Raw genomic sequence first — 22757 nt, 5'->3', positions numbered from 1 at the left:
TAAGGTACAAATCTGTCGTTCTGCCCCTGAACAGGCAGTTAACCCACTGTTCCTAGGGCGTCATTGAAAATAAGAATTTGTTCTTAACTGACTTGCCTAGTTAAATAAAGGTTAAACAAAACAAACACTCACCGTGTCTCTCTATGTGACAGCAGCAGCGTTCCACCACACGGGGGACCTGTTTATAGATGGGGTTGAGGCTGAGCTTGGTCTGGGTCCGCCCCCCAGCTCCGGCTGCAGTCTTCTTCAGCTCCAGCTCTGCAGGGTGGGACAGCTGTAGCGCCTCCAACAGGCGGGACTGACTCTCTACAAGATCTGAGATGCAGTCCACTGATAGGCCACCCTGTAAAAGGGGAAGATGGGAAGAGAGACAACAAGAGGGAGGGGAGGGGGAGAAAGAGAGAGTTTGAGCCTTTCAAGTTAGATTATAATAGGGGAGAGGGAATAGAGGGGATGAGAATGGATAGAGCAGGAGAGGAAATAAATAAGATAGGGAGACAAGAGAGTGAGGGAGCAGAGAGGAGGGAGAGATGAGACACAGGAGGGAGGAAGAGTGACAGGAGGGAGGAAGAGAGACAGGAGGGAGGAAGAGAGACAGGAGGGAGGAAGAGAGACAGGGGGAGAAAGAGAGGAAGAGGAAGAGAGACAGGGGGAGAAAGATAGGAAGAGGAAGAGAGACAGGGGGAGGAAGAGAGACAGGAGGGAGGAAGAGAGACAGGAGGGAGGAAGAGAGACAGGAGGAGGGAGAAAGAGAGACAGGAGGGAGAAAGGGAGACAAGAGAGTGAGGGAGCAGAGAGGAGGGAGAGATGAGACACAGGAGGGAGGAAGAGAGACAGGAGGGAGGAAGCGAGACAGGAGGGAGGAAGAGAGACAGGAGGGTAGAAGAGAGACAGGAGGGAGGAAGAGAGACAGGAGGGTAGAAGAGAGACAGGAGGAGGGAGAAAGAGAGACAGGAGGGAGGAAGAGAGACAGCAGGGTAGAAGAGAGACAGGAGGGTAGAAGAGAGACAGGAGGGAGGAAGCGAGACAGGAGGGAGGAAGCGAGACAGGAGGGAGTAAGAGAGGAACATTTTAAGAGAGTTTATGGATATAAAGTAATGAGAGAAAGTGAAGGTGGGAAACGAGCGAGTTAACAAAGGAGCGTTGTTATACACATTGATCTATATGGTGCAAACTAATGCGCGGCATGGCATTTCTTTGGCGCGGCAGTCCTGGAGGAAATGCACAGCCGCACACGTGCTCAGCTTAGAGGGAACGTTGCTCATGACTTTTGACTTTTCTTGCCAATCCATCTTTCCCAGGAATATTTTTATTTTGTATAGGCTTCCTTCTTTTCACTCTGTCATTTAGGTTAGTATTATGGAGTAGATAGAATGTTATTGATCCATACTTGTTTTTCTCCTATCACAGCCATTAAACTCTGTACCTGTTATAATGTCACCATAGTGAAATCCCTGAGTGGTTTCCTTCCTCTCCGGCAACTGAGTTAGGAAGGAAGCCTATACCTTTGTAGTGACTGGGTGTATTGATACACCATCCAAAGTGTAATTAATAACTTCAAGTAATTATCATTTATTTTATCAATCTACCAGTAGATGCCCTTCTTTGCGAGACATTGGAAAACCTCTCTGGTCTTTGTGGTTGAATCTGTGTTTGAAATGCACTGCTTGGCTGAGGGACCTTACAGATAATTGTATAATATAATAATAACATTTATTTTAGATAATACAATTTATGTAATTGGGGTACAGAGATGAGGTAGTCATGAAAAAATAAATATTAAACACTAGTCCATGCTATTTGTATGTGACTTGTTAAGCAAATTTTTACTCCTAAACTTATTTAGGTTCCACTTTGACATTATGGGGTGTTGTGTGTAGGCTGTGACATAAACATTTAAATGTAACAAAACAAAATGTGGACAACTTCAAGGGACGTGAATACTTCCTGAAGACACTATATGATAACATGGTCATGTTTTGAAAATTGTAGTTGACAAATGTTTGTTGGACTTTTGACAGCTCTTTCAAATGCCCAGAAGAGGTCAGCATATATCAGTCCAAACGGTCTCATTGTGTGTGTCTGTGTGTGTGTGTGTGTGCACTGCACGTGCGTCTTTGTCTGCTCTCTCCAACTCACCCGTCTCTGCACTCTAGCCGTGTTATCCAGGAACCTGGGTGAGAGCGGCTTGCTGTGCAGCTCCAGCACTGACGAGGATGATGAAGACGAAGCTGTAGATCCACTGAAGGGTGATGAAGCCGTGCTGCAGAGGGGTTTGTTCCCGTCGCTAAGCTGGCGTTTTTCAGCCCGGAACATCAGGACGCTGGCCTCCAGATCCAGACAGTCTCTTCTGCTCTCCTTCAGAGCAAATCAAATCAGATCAAACTTTCACACTCAAATCAAATCAAGTGCAACACACTTTACAGTAAAACGAACTAAAGTAAAGTGGTAGTGTGATAATTTGACAATTACCCTTTTTATTCTTACCCTGAGTCAGATAAACTCATGGATACCATTTGTGTCTCTGCGTCCAGTATGAAGGAAGAAGGTAGTTTCGCGAGCCAGTATGCTAGCTGTTCTGGTAGACTTCCAGTCATTGAGCTAACATTAGCTGTTCCTGTAGACTTCCAGTCATTGAGCTAACATTAGCTGTTCCGGTAGACTCCCAGTCATTGAGCTAACATTAGCTGTTCCGGTAGACTTCCAGTCATTGAGCTAGCATTAGCTGTTCCTGTAGACTTCCAGTCATTGAGCTAGCATTAGCTAGCATTGGCTCGCTAAACTACCTTCAACTTCCTTCATACTGGACTCTGGGTAAGTAGAAAAAGGGCTATCTATCCCTTTAAAACGTTGTTCTTCTGTCTTTTCTAGTGGGAGTTTTTATTTATTTAAATGTTTTACTTGCTTTTAGAAACTTAGTTGTGCACCTGGATCTAGACCCACTGCTGAGTTTTTACTGCATTTTTTCACACTTTACAGTAAACAATCTAACGTTGAAAACAACCAACCTTCAAGGCATCCTGGCGCTGCTTGTACGCCCGGTCGTTGGCTATCGCCTGGGAGAGGGTTATACCAAACGCCTTGGCGGCTGTCTCTGTGGGAGAGATGAGGGGAGAGAGAGAAGGGATAGAGGGAGGAGGGAGGGGATAGATGGAATGAAAAACAAGGGATGGAGGGAGGAAGGAGAAGGGGAAAGAGGGAGAGAGGGAGGGATGGAGAAAGAGAGAGGAAGGGAGGGAGGGATAGAGAAAAATAGGTATAATGGAGGAAAAGAGAGAGGGATAGATTGGGAAGGAGAGAGAGAGAGAGAGAGAGGGATAGATTGGGAAGGAGAGAGAGAGGGATGGATTGGGAAGGAGAGAGAGAGAGAGATTGGGAAGGAGAGAGAGAGAGAGAGAGAGAGATTGGGAAGGAGAGAGAGAGAGAGAGGGTTAGATTGGGAAGGAGAGAGAGAGAGAGATAGATTGGGAAGGAGAGAGAGAGAGCGAGAGAGAGAGGGATAGATTGGGAAGGAGAGAGAGAGAGAGAGAGAGAGAGGGATAGATTGGGAAGGAGAGAGAGAGAGAGAGAGAGAGAGAGAGATTGGGAAGGAGAGAGAGAGAGAGAGAGAGAGAGATTGGGAAGGAGAGAGAGAGAGAGAGAAATTGGGAAGGAGAGAGAGAGAGAGAGAGAGAAAGAGAGAGGGATAGATTGGGAAGGAGAGAGAGAGAGAGAGAGAGAGGGGGGTGGATTGGGAAGGAGAGAGAGAGAGAGAGGGACAGATTGGGAAGGAGAGAGAGAGAGAGAGAGACAGATTGGGAAGGAGAGAGAGAGAGCGAGAGATTGGGAAGGAGAGAGAGAGAGAGAGAGAGGGTTAGATTGGGAAGGAGAGAGAGAGAGAGATAGATTGGGAAGGAGAGAGAGAGCGAGAGAGAGAGAGAAATTGGGAAGGAGAGAGAGAGAGAGAGAGAGAGAGAGAGAGGGATAGATTGGGAAGGAGAGAGAGAGAGAGAGGGATAGATTGGGAAGGAGAGAGAGAGAGAGAGGGATAGATTGGGAAGGAGAGAGAGAGAGGGATAGAGGGAAGGAGAGAGAGAGAGAGATTGGGAAGGAGAGAGAGAGAGAGAGAGAGAGAGAGAGAGGGATAGATTGGGAAGGAGAGAGAGAGAGAGAGAGGGAGAGAGAGAGAGAGAGAGAGAGAGAACAATCTTACATTAAGGATACTTATTTTTAACAAGTTGTAATTCCCTTCCTCTCTGAGACTATCAACATTCCTCTCCTTCCCTCCACCCATTCTAATCCCATCTCATCTCCACTACTCACAAACAGGAAGGTGTTTCATCTTTTCTCTTCCCCTGTGTTTTGAGGGTTAAATAGCCATACATACAACAGCAACATTTCTATGGTGGGAACCATATATTCTACCCATGGGGATTGGGGCCCAGTAATGCCCTATGTCAGCGGTCTCCCACAGGTTGCTCGGCAGACTACCTATGAGTAGCTTGCTAAACAATTCTGAAAGTACATGGAATTTTCACATGTTTAACTGCTAACTGTCATAAACTAATCTCACAGGTATCAGCCACCTTTGTCTTAAAATGCCAAACCCTAACATAATATCTGCCAATTAATTTCCAGCAATATTTCCCCTGTCTGTCTGTATGTAGCCAAATGATGTGATAACCATCTTGTGGGTTGACAGAAATACATTCCCCAAAAACCTAAATTAAATGTTAACTGCAAAGTAGGCTTACCTGGCAGAAGTACATCATGACTAAGAATACAGTGTCTTCAGAAATTATTCAGACCCCTTGACTTTTTTCACATTTTGTTACTTTACAGTTTTATTCTAAAATGTATTAAATAAATACAAATCCTCAGCAATCAATACACAATACCCCCTAGCGACGTCACAATACACCATTATGACATCACAATACCCCATAGCGACATCACAATACGCCATAATGACATCACAATACCCCATTATGACATCACAATACCCCATTATGACATCACAATACCCCATTATGACAACACAATACCCCATAATGACATCACAATACCCCATAGCGACATCACAATACCCCATTATGACATCACAATACACCATAATGATATCACAATACCCCATTATGACAACACAATACCCCATAATGACATCACAATACCCCATAGCGACATCACAATACCCCATAACGACATAGCAATACCCCATAATGACATCACAATACCCCATAATGACAAAGTGGAAACAGGTTTTTAGAAATGTTTACAAATGTATTAAGTATTCAGACCCTTTGCTATGAGACTCGAAATTTACCTGAGGTGCATCCTGTTTCCATTGATCATCTTTTGGAGTACACGTGTGGTAAATTCAAATGATTGGACATGATGTGGAAAGGCACACACCTGTCCTTATAAGGTCCCAGAGTTGACAATGCATGTTAGAGCAAACACCAAGCCATGAGGTCAAAGGAATTGTCTGTAGCTCCGAGACAGGACTGTGTCGAGGCACAGATTTGGGGAAGGGTACCAAAAAATGGAAGAAATGGAAGATGGAAGAAGTTTGGAACCACTAAGACTCTTCCTAGAGCTGGCCACCCGGACAAACTGACCAATCGTGGGAGAGGGCCTTGGTCAGGGAGATGACCAAGAATCCGATGGTCACTCTGACAGAGTTCTAGAGTTCCTCTGTGGAGATGGGAGAACCTTCCAGAAGGACAACCTTCTCTGCAGTACTCCACCAATTAGGTTTCTTTTGTTGGTAGAGTGGCCAGACGGAAGCTACTCCTCAGTAAAAGGCACAAGACAGCCCACTTGGAGTTTACCAAAAGGCACCTCTAGATTCTCTGGTCTGATAAAACCAAGGTTGAACTCTTTGGCCTGAATGCCAAGCGTCATGTCTGGATGTAACCTGGCTCCATCCCTACGGTGAAGCATGGTGGTGGCAGCATCATGCTGTGGGGATGTTTTTCAGCGGCAGGGACTGGGAGACTAGTCAGGATGAAGGCAAAGATGAATGGAGCAAAGTACAGTGAGATCCTTGTTGAAAGCCTGCTCCAGAGTGCTCAGGAGTTCAGACCTGGGCGAAGGTTCACCTTCCTACAGGACAATGACCCTAAGCACACAGCCAAGACAACACAGGAGTGTCTTTAGCATAAGTCCCTGAATGTCCTTGAGTGGCCCAGCCAGAGCCCGGACTTGAGCCCGATCAAACATGTCTGGAGAGACCTGAAAATTGCTGTGCAGCAATGCTCCCCATCCAACCTGACAGAGCTTGAGAGGATCTGCAGAGAAGAATGGGAGAAAGTCCCCAAATACAGGTGTGCCAAGCTTGTAGTGTCATACCCAAGAAGACTCAAGGCTGTAATTGCTGCCAAAGGTGCTTCAACAAAGTACTGAGTAAAGGATCTGAATTCTTATGTAAACTTGATATTTCAGTTGTTCTTTTTTATATAAATAAACCAAAAATTCTAAAGACCTGTTTTTACTATGTCATTATAGGATATTGTGTGTAGATTGATGAAACCAAGGGGTCTGAATACTTTCCGAAGGCACTGTATCATTTGTATCTATTAGTTGTCATTTTCCAACTTTGCCGTGAAATTATCAGCAGCCATTAGATGGCACATTCCTCACTAGCTAGATGCGCAATTAAAGGGCCAGACGCACATTTAAAGGGCAACTGCACTCAAAAATCTAAATGTGTAACTTTTCTTCCTGCCCAGTGATTGAACCATTGACATGGACTCAGAACATCCATTTGAACAATTCTAATTTTAAGAGTGAAAATAAAAACTGAGAACATAATTTGGGAAAATATAAAACATAATTTGGGAACAGATTATCACAGAGTTTATAGCCCCCCCCCTTAGAGTTGTTTATGAACCATTATTTTACCAGGTATATTGACAGAAAACATAGGACACTACTTTTTCTTGTACAGTAAGGACCCGGGGAAGGAGATACATGGGAGAAGAGAAGAATGTGCCTATTTGAAATAAAATGTAGCTCGTGACATATTCTAGTTTTTTAAAGTAGCTCTCATGCTAGAAAAAGTTGGAAACCACTGCCCTACGTATTACACTTTGACCCCATCCATAAACAACCCCTTCCCCTAAATACCCTCCTTATATTCAGTTTAAACTCGCAGATCTGAGGAACACTGATCCCTGTTGTATATTCCTGTGTTTTCCTCACCTTTGGTGACAGAGCCATGTAATTTAGAGAGGTTCTGGGGGTTCTACATTATGATGCATTAATTAACATGACACTACAACATTCTATGGCAGCCATGTTAGCTCAACATTAACATTACAATAACCAATACTATGTAACTGAATGTTAAAAATATATAGTATACTTTAAATTCTTAAAGTTGGTCACTCTCTCTATGTACATGGTTCTGGTGACATATAACATTTTGGTGTCAATAAAACACAACAGTAAAATGCCATTATTTTAATGTTGCGATATATAGTATGTCATCGCTAGTTGCACATACAGTACATACAAGGCTTAAATGTCACTATTTTTACACATTTGAATGGGACCATGTTGCTGTGTGAGTTCTGGCCTGTCATTGTAATCTGGCCTAATTGTCCCTAGGTCGTAGAGAGTGGCAGTGAGAGGAGGTTTCAAGAGGATTAGGATACATCCTATTAGTCAAACAACCATGGCCATCACAAATGGCACCCTATTTCCTATATAGTGCACTACGTTTGACCAGCGCCATATTAGTGATGTGCAAAAGTAGTGCGGTATATAGGGAATAGGGTGCCATTTGAGATGTAACCTACAGTCACAGCTAGAAGACAGACAGCAAGGCAACTCAACCGTAAACACAGTATAACAGGTGTCACTGTGCTTGCTTAACAGTATAGCTTACTTCCCTGTGCCAGTCCCTGTCCCTGTCACTGTCGCAATCCCAGTCCCAGTCCCAGTCCCTGTCCCTGTCCCTGTCACTGTCACTGTCCCAATCCCTGTCCCTGTCCCTGTCACTGTCCCAATCCTAGTCCCAGTCCCAATCCAAATCCCAGTCCCTGTCCATGTCCGTGTCCGTGTCCCAGTCCCAGTCCCTGTCCCAGTTCCTGTCCCAATCCCAGTCCCTGTCCATGTCCCTGTCCCTGTCCCTGTACCTGTCCCTGTCCCTGTCCCTATCCCTGTCCCAGTTCCTGTCCCAGTTCCTGTCCCTGTCCCTGTCCTAATCCCAATCCCAGTCCCTGTCCCAGTCCCTGTCCCTGTCCCTGTCCCTGTCCCTGACCCTGTCCCAATCCCAGTCCCTGTCCCTGTCCCTGTCCCTGTCCCTCACTGGGCTCCAACCAGGGAACCTCTACCTAGCAAACACACAGGACTGCCCGCTTGACAAACATCTTAGCCAATTATACTATATAAGGAGACGTGAACATAGATATTTCAAGCTGGGGAGTGAGGTTTCGACTCCAACGGTATACCTTTACAATAACAGAACTGTATCTCTATGGTAACACCCCCACCCGCCCCCGTATTTAGGCCGAAACTCCTCCAGTCTCCTTTGTCTCCAGTCTCCTTTGTCTCCAGTCTCCCATTAAGCAACCCTAATGTTTTTAGATAAGACATCATGTCTTGGAGCAAGTGTTGACTTGCTAAAACTTGCCCTCTGCTTTCTGTTTAGTTAGACAATAAGAAGAACCTGCCAGCCCGACCTGTGTTCTCTGTAAAGTCTTTATATCTAACAGTAAGGACCTGTGTTGACTGTTCTCTGTAAAGTCTTTATATCTAATAGTAAGGACCTGTGTTGACTGTTCTCTGTAAAGTCTTTATATCTAACAGTAAGGACCTGCGTTGACTGTTCTCTGTAAAGTCTTTATATCTAACAGTAAGGACCTGCGTTGACTGTTCTCTGTAAAGTCTTTATATCTAACAGTAAGGACCTGCGTTGACTGTTCTCTGTAAAGTCTTTATATCTAACAGTAAGGACCTGCGTTGACTGTTCTCTGTAAAGTCTTTATATCTAACAGTAAGGACCTGTGTTGACTGTTCTCTGTAAAGTCTTTATATCTAACAGTAAGGACCTGTGTTGACTGTTCTCTGTAAAGTCTTTATATCTAACAGTAAGGACCTGTGTTGACTGTTCTCTGTAAAGTATTTATATCTAACAGTAAGGACTGTGGTTGTTCTACTGATTCTAAGGTGCTAATGCCTTGTTAAGGGGCTGACATTAGGCAATTTAAACATTTCGTAAATAATGTGTTGATATCACACACACGGCAGACTGTGCCCAGAAGTAAAGCTCTAAGGATACTGTAAGGGTTGACTGATCCTGAACACCTCTCTCTCTCTCTCTCTCTCTCTCTCTCTCTCTCTCTCTCTCTCTCTCTCTCTCTCTCTCTCTCTCTCTCTCTCTCTCTCTCTATTAACAGTAAACATTACACATACAGAGGTTTCAAAACAGGAAAGACATTACACATGTCATATTATATATATATATACACAGTGTTTTAACAATGTACAAATGGTTAAAGGACACAAGATAAAATAAATACGCATAAATATGGGTTGTATTTACAATGGTGTGTGTTCTTCACTGGTTGCCCTTTTCTCGTGGCAACAGGTCACACATCTTGCTGCTGTGATGGCACACTGTGGAATTTCACCCAGTAGATATGGGAGTTTTTCAAATTTGGATTTGTTTTCGAATTCTTTGTGGATCTGTGTAATCTGAGGGAAATATGTCTCTCTAATATGGTCATACATTGGGCAGGAGGTTAGGAAGTGCAGCTCAGTTTCCACCTCATTTTGTGGGCAGTGAGCACATAGCCTGTCTTCTCTTGAGAGCCATGTCTGCCTACGGCGGCCTTTCTCAATAGCAAGGCTATGCTCACTGAGTCTGTACATAGTCAAAGCTTTCCTTAATTTTGGGTCAGTCACAGTGGTCAGGTATTCTGCCGCTGTGTACTCTCTGTTTAGGGCCAAATAGCATTCTAGTTTGCTCTGTTTTTTTGTTAATTCTTTCCAATGTGTCAAGTAATTATCTTTTTGTTTTCTCATGATTTGGTTGGGTCTAATTGTGCTGTTGTCCTGGGGCTCTGTAGGGTGTGTTTGTGTTTGTGAACAGAGCCCCAGGACCAGCTTGCTTAGGGGACTCTTCTCCAGGTTCATCTCTCTGTAGGTGATGGCTTTGTTATGGAAGGTTTGTGAATCACTTCCTTTTAGGTGGTTGTAGAATTTGACGGCTCTTTTCTGGATTTTGATAATTAGTGGGTATCGGCCTAATTCTGCTCTGCATGCATTATTTGGTGTTCTACGTTGTACACGGAGGATATTTTTGCAGAATTCTGCGTGCAGTGTCTCAATTTGGTGTTTGTCCCATTTTGTGAAGTCTTGGTTGGTGAGCGGACCCCAGACCTCACAACCATAAAGGGCAATGGGCTCTATGACTGATTCAAGTATTTTTAGCCAAATCCTAATTGGTATGTTGAAATTTATGTTTATTTTGATGGCATAGAATGCCCTTCTTGCCTTGTCTCTCAGATCGTTCACAGCTTTGTGGAAGTTACCTGTGGCGCTGATGTTTAGGCCAAGGTATGTATAGTTTTTTGTGTGCTCTAGGGCAACAGTGTCTAGATGGAATTTGTATTTGTGGTCCTGGTGACTGGACCTTTTTTGGAACACCATTATTTTGGTCTTACTGAGATTTACTGTCAGGGCCCAGGTCTGACAGAATCTGTGCATAAGATCTAGGTGCTGCTGTAGGCCCTCCTTGGTTGGTGACAGAAGCACCAGATCATCGGCCGGGTGCTGCAGACTTTTCTAGTGCCCGCGCCAATTCGTTGATATATATGTTGAAGAGGGTGGGGCTTAAGCTGCATCCCTGTCTAACCCCACGACCCTGTGTGAAGAAATGTGTGTGTTTTTTGCCAATTTTAACCGCACACTTGTTGTTTGTGTACATGGATTTTATAATGTCGTATGTTTTACCCCCAACACCACTTTCCATCAGTTTTTATAGCAGACCCTCATGCCAAATTGAGTCAAAGGCTTTTTTGAAATCAACAAAGCATGAGAAGACTTTGCCTTTGTTTTGGTTTGTTTGGTTGTCAATTAGGGTGTGCAGGGTGAATACATGGTCTGTTGTAGGTAATTTGGTAAAAAGCCAATTTGACATTTGCTCAGTACATTGTTTTCATTGAGGAAATGTACGAGTCTGCTGTTAATAATAATGCAGAGGATTTTCCCAAGGTTACTGTTGACACATATTCCACGGTAGTTATTGGGGTCAAATTTGTCTCCACTTTTGTGGATTGGGGTGATCCGTCCTTGGTTCCAAATATTGGGGAAGATGCCAGAGCTAAGTATGATGTTAAAGAGTTTTAGTATAGCCAATTGGAATTTGTTGTCTGTATATTTGATCATTTCATTGAGGATACCATCAACACCACAGGCCTTTCTCTCTCTCTCTCTCTCTCTCATCTAATACTTTACTTGAAGCCGGTCCAAAGGTACAGTACACGAAAGCCATGGACAGGTGTGGGTAGGTACATCAGAGGTACCAGATGGGTCGGCACACAACTAGCTAAATCCTCCTGTCACTGGTTATCAAGCTAACTGGCTAATTAGCCAGCATGTGGCTTGTTGACTAGCGGGCTAGGTGACTAACTGTCTAATAAGCTAGCTTTCCAACTAGCTAATAAGCTATCTAGCTAGTAGCTGTCCTCATTTGAATTACAGGACCATAAGCTAGCTCTGTAGGCCTATGCTAACTGGCTGTGACACAGTAGCTACATTCTGGACCCCCCTGCAGAGTTTGACAGATAAACGGATAACTACACACACAAAAGCAGATGTGTGTCCCTGTTATGATAAACCATGAATGACTTCGCTAACAATACGGTAGCTAGTTCAACTCAGGCCAGCAATATGATTAATGTTTGTTGGAGGAAACATCATTGGGAATGTTGTTGCGCCCACTCCGACAAGGTTAATTGACCCACAGTACCACACGGTGACATGATATCATTGACATGATGTGCAAATGAGCGATAGAAAAACGATCACGCAAATGTACCATTCTGAATATTATTATTTAAAAAAAATGTTTTTGTTTCGGGGATCCCATGCCGCAAGATGCCCATGTCGCCTATGCCTAAGTCCGCCACTGGCTAAGAGCGCACAATAGTTATGGGCTAAGGGTGGAGGTAATCAGAGAGAGAAACAGAATGCAATGTAAGAGTATGTGACAGAATGTAAATGAACCCAGGGGTATCACTACCCTCCTCTCCACACTGTATCACTACCCCCCTCTCCACGCCTCCTCTCCACACTGTATCACTACCCTCCTCTCCACGCTGTATCACTACCCTCCTCTCCACGCCTCCTCTCCACGCTGTATCACTACCCTTCTCTCCACGCTGTATCACTACCCTCCTCTCCACACTGTATCACTACCCTCCTCTCCACGCCTCCTCTCCACACTGTATCACTACCCTCCTCTCCACACTGTATCACTACCCTCCTCTCCACGCTGTATCACTACCCTCCTCTCCACGCCTCCTCTCCACACTGTATCACTACCCTTCTCTCCACGCTGTATCACTACCCTCCTCTCCACGCCTCCTCTCCACGCTGTATCACTACCCTCCTCTCCACGCTGTATCACTACCCTCCTCTCCACGCTGTATCACCACCATCCTCTCCACGCCTCCTCTTCACGCTGTATCACTACCCTCTTCTCCACGCTGTATTGCTACCAGCAGGCGCCAAATACAGTTAGCATGAATAAACGAGAGAAAGAACACGGCAGATGTAGGATCTTAACTTCACCTGTATATGTCACAGCTAAATAATCATGCAGCAACAGGATTTGATCATTCAGTCCATTATAAACAGACAGTCTTCTCTAGGTACATTAACAGACTGGCTAGCTGGGCCCTAACAACAGACAGTCTTCTCTAGGTACATTAACAGACTGGCTAGCTGGGCCCTAACAACAGACAGTCTTCTCTAGGTACATTAACAGACTGGCTAGCTGGGCCCTAACAACAGACAGTCTTCTCTAGGTACATTAACAGACTGGCTAGCTGGGCCCTAACAACAGACAGTCTTCTCTAGGTACATTAACAGACTGGCTAGCTGGGCCCTAACAACAGACAGTCTTCTCTAGGTACATTAACAGACGGGCTAGCTGGGCCCTAACAACAGACAGTCTTCTCTAGGTACATTAACAGACGGGCTAGCTGGGCCCTAACAACAAACAGGCTTCTCTAGGTACATCAAAAGGTTGGCCACTGCCCTTGCCTGTCGCTAGCCTAGGCAGATTGGCTGGCCACTGTTCTGGGGTAAGAAAGACAACAGGTTGGCCATTATCTGGATAATCAACAGGCTAGTCATTGCCCTGGCCTAGATAGCTAGCTTAATCAACAGGTGGGTTGGCTAACCCCAACGCAAGGTAAAACAACACAACAGGCTGGCCCTAGCCCTGTCCTGTCCTGTGTAGCTAGCTGACAGATTGGCTGACCACTGCTTTGGTGTAAGCCTAATACAACACATGGTCTAGCTGGACCTGTTCTGTCCAGGCTAGACTAATCAATCCTATCCCTGGGTAAGACAAGACGCTGTCCAGCTGGACCTGTTCTGTCCTGGTTTGCCTAATCAACCCTATCCCTGGGTAAGACAAGAGGCTGTCTAGCTGGACCGGACAGGTCCAAGCTAGACTAATCAAGCCTATCCCTGAGTAAGACGAGGCTGTTTAGCTGGACATGTCTGGTCCAGGCTAGCCTAATCAATCCTATCCCTTGGTAAGACAAGAGGCTGTCTAGCTGGACCTGTTCTGTCCAGGCTAGACTAATCAATCCTACCCATGTTTATGAGAGTGTGTCAGTGTGCATGCACTCTGGAGGCAGTGTTTACAAATATCTACTACAGACAAAACATTGCAACAGTGAATCATCTACACTATGAAGAACCCCTTGCCTCGTGGTTGAGATCGAGCTCAGTACAGTGAGCACGACAACAGTGGCTGATCATGTGACAGGTATTAGTCAATTAGTCACACACACTGTGTGACTAATTGTACAAAACATTAGGAACACCTGCTCTTTCCATGACATTGACTGACCAGGTGAATCCAGGTGAAAGCTATGATCCCTTATTGATGTCACTTGTTAAAACCTCTCTTGGGTAGGGGGCAGTATTTTCACATCCGGATGAAAAGCGTGCCCAAAGTAAACTGCCTGTTACTCAGGCCCAGAAGCTAGGATATGCATATAATTGGTAGATTTGGATAGAAAACACTCTAACGTTTCTAAAACTGTTAATATAATGTCTGTGAGTATAACATAACTGATATGGCAGGCGAAACCCCGAGGACAAACCATCCCCCCCCAAAAGAATTCTGCCTTCCACTAGTTTCAATGGCTGTCACTTTTATTATAAGGCGAAGTCCTCCCAGATTGCAGTTCCTAGGGCTTCCACTAGATGTCAACAGTCTTTAGAAAGAGTTTCAGGCTTGTTTTTGTAAAAATCAGCCAGATATTGTAGTTTTTCTAGGTGCCTCCCATTTTGGCTGTAGTGTTTCCAAGCGCATGGAAGAGAACGTGTTCTTTGATATTTTTCTCCGGTAAAGACAATAACGATTCTCCGTCTTAGATTTTATCATTTATTTACGTATTAGGGTACCTAAGGTTTGATTATAAACATTGTTAGACTTGTTTGGCAAAGTTTATTAGTAACGTTTGGGATTCATTTTGTATGTATTTTGATGGAGGGAAACTGGGTGGATTATTGACTGAAGCGCGCCAGCTAAACTGAGATTTTATGGATATAAAGAAGGACATTATCGAACAAAAGGACCATTTGTGATGTATCTGGGACCTTTTGGAGTGCCAACTGAGGATCATCAAAGGTAAGACATGTATTATATCGCTATTTCTGAATTTTGTGGCACACCTGCCTGGTTGAAATATGTTTTTCATGCTTTTGTATGTGGGGCGCTGTCCTCAGATAATCGCATGGTGTGCTTTCGCCGTAAAGCCTTTTTGGAATCTGACACAGCGGCTGGATTAACAAGAAGTTAAGCTTTATTTGGATGTATTACACTTGTGATTTTATGAAAGTTAAATATTTATAATTCTGTCGGCTCTAGTTCTCATCAGCATGTATAGTATAACACTCCTACTGTACAGTACTGTGAGGGTTCTAGTTCTCATCAACATGTGTACTATAACACTCATACTGTACAGTACTGTGAGGGTTCTAGTTCTCATCAACATGTGTACTATAACACTCATACTGTACAGTACTGTGAGGGTTCTAGTTCTCATCAACATGTATAGTATAATCACTCATACTGTAGAGTACTGTGAGGGTTCTAGTTCTCCCTCTCTCCTGCATTTGGCCACAAGTTCTCATCAACATCACATCTTATATCTTCTCTGGTGATGCATCTTGGAAAGTATCTTCAGGATAAGTGTCTCCACACCCTGGCAGTCTTCAGGAGAAGTGTCTCCACACCCTGGCAGTCTTCAGGAGAAGTGTCTCCACACCCTGGCAGTCTTCAGGAGAAGTGTCTCCACACCCCGCATTCATGGCCTCCAGTAAGGACATCTGGTCATGTGGATGTTGGTCATAAACCTTCCACCTCCACTCAGAGAAAACCTCCTCTATGGGGTTTAGGAAGGGGGAGTATGGAGGCAGGGATAGTTCTGACATCCTGGGATGTGCAGCAAACCAGTCTGTGACTGCAGCAGAGTGGTGGGATGACACATTATCCCACACAACAACGAAGGTAGGGGAGTTTCTTGCCCCTCTCCTCCGCTGGCACAAGTCGATTATTCAGGTCATCCAGAAAATAAATGAGCCTCTCTGTATTGTAGGGGTGGTTTGTGGTTTGTGTAACAGCAAACCATCATCGGACGGTGCTGCACACATTGTGATGTTAGCTCCTCTCTGGCCTGGGACATCCACGGTTGCTCTCTGTCCAATCACATTGTGATGTTAGCTCCTCTCTGGCCTGGGACATCCACGGTTGCTCTCTGTCCAATCACATTGTGATGTTAGCTCCTCTCTGGCCTGGGACATCCACGGTTGCTCTCTGTCCAATCACATTGTGATGTTAGCTCCTCTCTGGCCTGGGACATCCACGGTTGCTCTCTGTCCAATCACATTGTGATGTTAGCTCCTCTCTGGCCTGGGACATCCACGGTTGCTCTCTGTCCAATCACATTGTGATGTTAGCTCCTCTCTGGCCTGGGACATCCACGGTTGCTCTCTGTCCAATCACATTGTGATGTTAGCTCCTCTCTGGCCTGGGACATCCACGGTTGCTCTCTGTCCAATCACATTGTGATGTTAGCTCCTCTCTGACCTGTCCAATCACATTGTGATGTTAGCTCCTCTCTGGCCTGGGACATCCACGGTTGCTCTCTGTCCAATCACATTGTGATGTTAGCTCCTCTCTGGCCTGGGACATCCACGGATGCTCTCTGTCCAATCACATTGTGATGTTAGCTCCTTCCTGGCCTGGGACATCCACGGTTGCTCTCTGTCCAATCACATTGTGATGCTAGCTCCTCTCTGGCCTGGGACATCCACGGTTACTCTCTGTCCAATCACATTGTGATGTTAGCTCCTCTCTGGCCTGGGACATCCACGGTTGCTCTCTGTCCAATCACATTGTGATGTTAGCTCCTCTCTGACCTGTCCAATCACATTGTGATGTTAGCTCCTCTCTGGCCTGGGACATCCACGGTTGCTCTCTGTCCAATCACATTGTGATGTTAGCTCCTCTCTGACCTGTCCAATCACATTGTGATGTTAGCTCCTCTCTGACCTGTCCAATCACATTGTGATGTTAGCTCCTCTCTGTCCTGGGACATCCACGGTTGCTCTCTGTCCTGGGACATCCACGGTTGCTCTCTGTCCTGGGACATCCACGGTTGCTCTCTGTCCTGGGACATCCACAGTTCCTCTCTGTCCTGGGACATCCACGGTTGCTCTCTGTCCTGGGACATCCACGGTTGCTCTCTGTCCAATCACATTGTGATGTTAGCTCCTCTCTGGCCTGGGACATCCACGGTTGCTCTCTGTCCAATCACATTGTGATGTTAGCTCCTCTCTGGCCTGGGACATCCACGGTTGCTCTCTGTCCAATCACATTGTGATGTTAGCTCCTCTCTGACCTGTCCAATCACATTGTGATGTTAGCTCCTCTCTGGCCTGGGACATCCACGGTTGCTCTCTGTCCAATCACATTGTGATGTTAGCTCCTCTCTGACCTGTCCAATCACATTGTGATGTTAGCTCCTCTCTGACCTGTCCAATCACATTGTGATGTTAGCTCCTCTCTGTCCTGGGACATCCACGGTTGCTCTCTGTCCTGGGACATCCACGGTTGCTCTCTGTCCTGGGACATCCACAGTTCCTCTCTGTCCTGGGACATCCACGGTTGCTCTCTGTCCTGGGACATCCACGGTTGCTCTCTGTCCAATCACATTGTGATGTTAGCTCCTCTCTGGCCTGGGACATCCACGGTTGCTCTCTGTCCAATCACATTGTGATGTTAGCTCCTCTCTGGCCTGGGACATCCACGGTTACTCTCTGTCCAATCACATTGTGATGTTAGCTCCTCTCTGGCCTGGGACATCCACGGTTGCTCTCTGTCCAATCACATTGTGATGTTAGCTCCTCTCTGACCTGTCCAATCACATTGTGATGTTAGCTCCTCTCTGGCCTGGGACATACACGGTTACTCTCTGTCCAATCACATTGTGATGTTAACTCCTCTCTGTCCAATCACATTTCTTCCTCTGCGGTGTGTTTTTGCCAGGTTGAATTCAGCTTCACCCACAAAGATGAATGTATGTGCAGGTTGCCTAGCATCCAGCTCCATTACTCTCTAAAATGCAGTACATCCACAGTTTTACAGTACTTTACATTACCCATAGCTGCGAATGCACCCTGTTTGGTTATTGAACAGACATCTCACCTGTTGCTTTGCCGGGAAATTCCTACTTTTGATGAAACTGTTGAACGCTGCAGATTTGGTTGCACCCTTAAACCGGCCTCTCTCAAAGAGAGAGCATGGTTTACAACATGGTCAATAATTGTGGCCCTTGTCTCATCAGAGACCACCGCTCTTGGTCTTCCTCTCCTTTGTCCTCCACGCATTCTTCCTTTCCCTGCCACTCTTCTCTCCCCACCAACCTGTCTCCCTACCACTCTTCTGCCCCACCAACCTGTATCCCTCTCCCTACCACTCTTCTCTCCCCACCAACCTGTCTCCCTCTCCCTGCCACTCTTCTGCCCACCAACCTGTCTCCCTCTCCCTGCCACTCTTCTCTCCCCATCAACCTGTCTCCCTCTCCCTGCCACTCTTCTCTCCCCATCAACCTGTCTCCCTCTCCCTGCCACTCTTCTCTCCCCACCAACCTGTCTCCCTCTCCCTGCCACTCTTCTGCCCACCAACCTGTCTCCCTCTCCCTGCCACTCTTCTCTCCCCACCAACCTGTCTCCCTCTCCCTGCCACTCTTCTCTCCCCACCAACCTGTCTCCCTCTCCCTGCCACTCTTCTCTCCCCATCAACATGTCTCTCTCTCCCTACCACTCTTCTGCCCCACCAACCTGTCTCCCTCTCCCTACCACTCTTCTCTCCCCACCAACATGTCTCTCTCTCCCTACCACTCTTCTCTCCCCACCAACATGTCTCTCTCTCCCTACCACTCTTCTCTCCCCACCAACCTGTCTCCCTCTCCCTACCACTCTTCTGCCCCACCAACCTGTCTCCCTCTCCCTACCACTCTTCTCTCCCCACCAACCTGTCTCCCTCTCCCTGCCACTCTTCTCTCCCCACCAACCTGTCTCCCTCTCCCTACCACTCTTCTCTCCTCACCAACCTGTCTCCCTCTCCCTGCCACTCTTCTCTCCACACAAACCTGTCTCCCTCTCCCTGCCACTCTTCTGCCCCACCAACCTGTCTCCCTCTCCCTACCACTCTTCTCTCCCCACCAACCTGTCTCCCTCTCCCTACCACTCTTCTCTCCCCACCAACCTGTCTCCCTCTCCCTACCACTCTTCTGCCCCACCAACCTGTCTCCCTCTCCCTGACACTCTTCTCTCCCCACCAACCTGTCTCCCTCTCCCTGCCACTCTTCTCTCCCCACCAACCTGTCTCCCTCTCCCTGCCACTCTTCTCTCCCCATCAACCTGTCTCCCTCTCCCTGCCACTCTTCTCTCCCCACCAACCTGTCTCCCTCTCCCTGCCACTCTTCTCTCCCCACCAACCTGTCTCCCTCTCCCTGCCACTCTTCTCTCCCCATCAACATGTCTCTCTCTCCCTACCACTCTTCTGCCCCACCAACCTGTCTCCCTCTCCCTACCACTCTTCTCTCCCCACCAACATGTCTCTCTCTCCCTACCACTCTTCTCTCCCCACCAACATGTCTCTCTCTCCCTACCACTCTTCTCTCCCCACCAACCTGTCTCCCTCTCCCTACCACTCTTCTGCCCCACCAACCTGTCTCCCTCTCCCTACCACTCTTCTCTCCCCACCAACCTGTCTCCCTCTCCCTGCCACTCTTCTCTCCCCACCAACCTGTCTCCCTCTCCCTACCACTCTTCTCTCCTCACCAACCTGTCTCCCTCTCCCTGCCACTCTTCTCTCCACACAAACCTGTCTCCCTCTCCCTGCCACTCTTCTGCCCCACCAACCTGTCTCCCTCTCCCTACCACTCTTCTCTCCCCACCAACCTGTCTCCCTCTCCCTACCACTCTTCTCTCCCCACCAACCTGTCTCCCTCTCCCTACCACTCTTCTGCCCCACCAACCTGTCTCCCTCTCCCTGACACTCTTCTCTCCCCACCAACCTGTCTCCCTCTCCCTACCACTCTTCTCTCCCCACCAACCTGTCTCCCTCTCCCTGCCACTCTTCTGTCCCACCAACCTGTCTCCCTACCACTCTTCTGCCCCACCAACCTGTATCCCTCTCCCTACCACTCTTCTCTCCCCACCAACCTGTCTCCCTCTCCCTGCCACTCTTCTGCCCACCAACCTGTCTCCCTACCACTCTTCTCTCCCCACCAACCTGTCTCCCGCTCCCTACCACTCTTCTCTCCCCACTAACATGTCTCTCTCTCCCTACCACTCTTCTCTCCCCACCAACATGTCTCTCTCTCCCTGCCACTCTTCTGCCCCACCAACATGTCTCTCTCTCCCTACCACTCTTCTCTCCCCACCAACATGTCTCCCTCTCCCTGCCACTCTTCTGCCCCACCAACATGTCTCTCTCTCCCTACAACTCTTCTCTCCCCACCAACATGTCTCTCTCTCCCTACCACTCTTCTCTCCCCACCAACATGTCTCTCTCTCCCTACCACTCTTCTCTCCCCACCAACATGTCTCTCTCTCCCTACCACTCTTCTCTCCCCACCAACCTGTCTCCCTCTCCCTGCCACTCTTCTCTCCCCACCAACCTGTCTCCCTCTCCCTGCCACTCTTCTCTCCCCATCAACCTGTCTCCCTCTCCCTGCCACTCTTCTCTCCCCACCAACCTGTCTCCCTCTCCCTGCCACTCTTCTCTCCCCACCAACCTGTCTCCCTCTCCCTGCCACTCTTCTCTCCCCATCAACATGTCTCTCTCTCCCTACCACTCTTCTGCCCCACCAACCTGTCTCCCTCTCCCTACCACTCTTCTGCCCCACCAACCTGTCTCCCTCTACCTACCACTCTTCTCTCCCCACCAACCTGTCTCCCTCTCCCTACCACTCTTCTGCCCCACCAACCTGTCTCCCTCTCCCTACCACTCTTCTCTCCCCACCAACCTGTCTCCCTCTCCCTGCCACTCTTCTCTCCCCACCAACCTGTCTCCCTCTCCCTACCACTCTTCTCTCCTCACCAACCTGTCTCCCTCTCCCTGCCACTCTTCTCTCCACACCAACCTGTCTCCCTCTCCCTGCCACTCTTCTGCCCCACCAACCTGTCTCCCTCTCCCTACCACTCTTCTCTCCCCACCAACCTGTCTCCCTCTCCCTACCACTCTTCTCTCCCCACCAACCTGTCTCCCTCTCCCTACCACTCTTCTGCCCCACCAACCTGTCTCCCTCTCCCTGCCACTCTTCTCTCCCCACCAACCTGTCTCCCTCTCCCTACCACTCTTCTCTCCCCACCAACCTGTCTCCCTCTCCCTGCCACTCTTCTGTCCCACCAACCTGTCTCCCTACCACTCTTCTGCCCCACCAACCTGTATCCCTCTCCCTACCACTCTTCTCTCCCCACCAACCTGTCTCCCTCTCCCTGCCACTCTTCTGCCCACCAACCTGTCTCCCTACCACTCTTCTCTCCCCACCAACCTGTCTCCCGCTCCCTACCACTCTTCTCTCCCCACTAACATGTCTCTCTCTCCCTACCACTCATCTCTCCCCACCAACATGTCTCTCTCTCCCTGCCACTCTTCTGCCCCACCAACATGTCTCTCTCTCCCTACCACTCTTCTCTCCCCACCAACATGTCTCCCTCTCCCTGCCACTCTTCTGCCCCACCAACATGTCTCTCTCTCCCTACAACTCTTCTCTCCCCACCAACATGTCTCTCTCTCCCTACCACTCTTCTCTCCCCACCAACATGTCTCTCTCTCCCTACCACTCTTCTCTCCCCACCAACATGTCTCTCTCTCCCTACCACTCTTCTCTCCCCACCAACCTGTCTCCCTCTCCCTACCACTCTTCTCTCCCCACCAACCTGTCTCCCTCTCCCTACCATTCTTCTCTCCCCACCAACATGTCTCTCTCTCCCTACCACTCTTCTCTCCCCACCAACATGTCTCTCTCTCCCTACCACTCTTCTCTCCCCACCAACATGTCTCCCTCTCCCTACCACTCTTCTCTCCCCACCAACATGTCTCCCTCTCCCTACCACTCTTCTCTCCCCACCAACATGTCTCTCTCTCCCTACCACTCTTCTCTCCCCACCAACATGTCTCCCTCTCCCTACCACTCTTCTCTCCCCACCAACATGTCTCCCTCTCCCTACCACTCTTCTCTCCCCACCAACCTGTCTCCCTCTCCCTGCCACTCTTCTGCCCCACCAAAATGTCTCTCTCTCCCTACCACTCTTCTCTCCCCACCAACATGTCTCTCTCTCCCTACCACTCTTCTCTCCCCACCAACCTGTCTCCCTCTCCCTACCACTCTTCTCTCCCCACCAACCTGTCTCCCTCTCCCTACCATTCTTCTCTCCCCACCAACATGTCTCTCTCTCCCTACCACTCTTCTCTCCCCACCAACATGTCTCTCTCTCCCTACCACTCTTCTCTCCCCACCAACATGTCTCCCTCTCCCTACCACTCTTCTCTCCCCACCAACATGTCTCCCTCTCCCTACCACTCTTCTCTCCCCACCAACATGTCTCTCTCTCCCTACCACTCTTCTCTCCCCACCAACATGTCTCTCTCTCCCTACCACTCTTCTCTCCCCACCAACCTGTCTTCCTTGATCCATGCTTCCAAACTAAATCATTCCGAAGCCGTCCTCTTTTGTCTGTTTGGTAACGAGACTAAAAACTGGACACTTGGGTCGGCTTTCAGCTGAAACTGCAATCCGCTGTGTTTGGAATGGTTATATATTCTGCTGAGATGTTCAATATGTTTCTCTCTGGTTACTGCAGAAATGCACCACATTTTCCGTCATTTTGTTTTGATTGTGTTTTTAGCAGTTTTGGAAACAGTGTGTTAGCGTTTTAAAACGTGCTGCAAATATATAGTTTTGCACTTTGGTGGAGTATGGATGAGAAAAGAGTTGATGGATTTC

At 47.6% G+C, this 22757-nt stretch overlaps 1 protein-coding gene across 4 annotated transcripts in view; it reads right to left on the bottom strand.

Moving 5' to 3' along the window:
- The window catches only part of LOC110532909 (rho GTPase-activating protein 6), a 131829-nt gene that overhangs the window by 13694 nt on the left and 95378 nt on the right, over nt 1-22757 (bottom strand). For all 4 annotated transcript variants that reach the window (XM_036987294.2, XM_090183504.1, XM_036987295.2 and 1 more), the window contains exons 4-6: nt 3009-3094; nt 2140-2358; nt 133-343 (exon numbers count right to left, since the gene is read on the bottom strand). In XM_036987294.2, coding sequence (XP_036843189.1) covers nt 133-343; nt 2140-2358; nt 3009-3094 — 516 coding nt within the window. The remainder of the gene's footprint in view (nt 1-132; nt 344-2139; nt 2359-3008; nt 3095-22757) is intronic.

Source organism: Oncorhynchus mykiss, chromosome 9, assembly GCF_057628025.1.
Source record: "Oncorhynchus mykiss isolate SJ-2025 chromosome 9, ASM5762802v1, whole genome shotgun sequence".
Taxonomy (NCBI): domain Eukaryota; kingdom Metazoa; phylum Chordata; class Actinopteri; order Salmoniformes; family Salmonidae; genus Oncorhynchus; species Oncorhynchus mykiss.
This window is presented reverse-complemented; position numbering and strand designations above follow the sequence as displayed.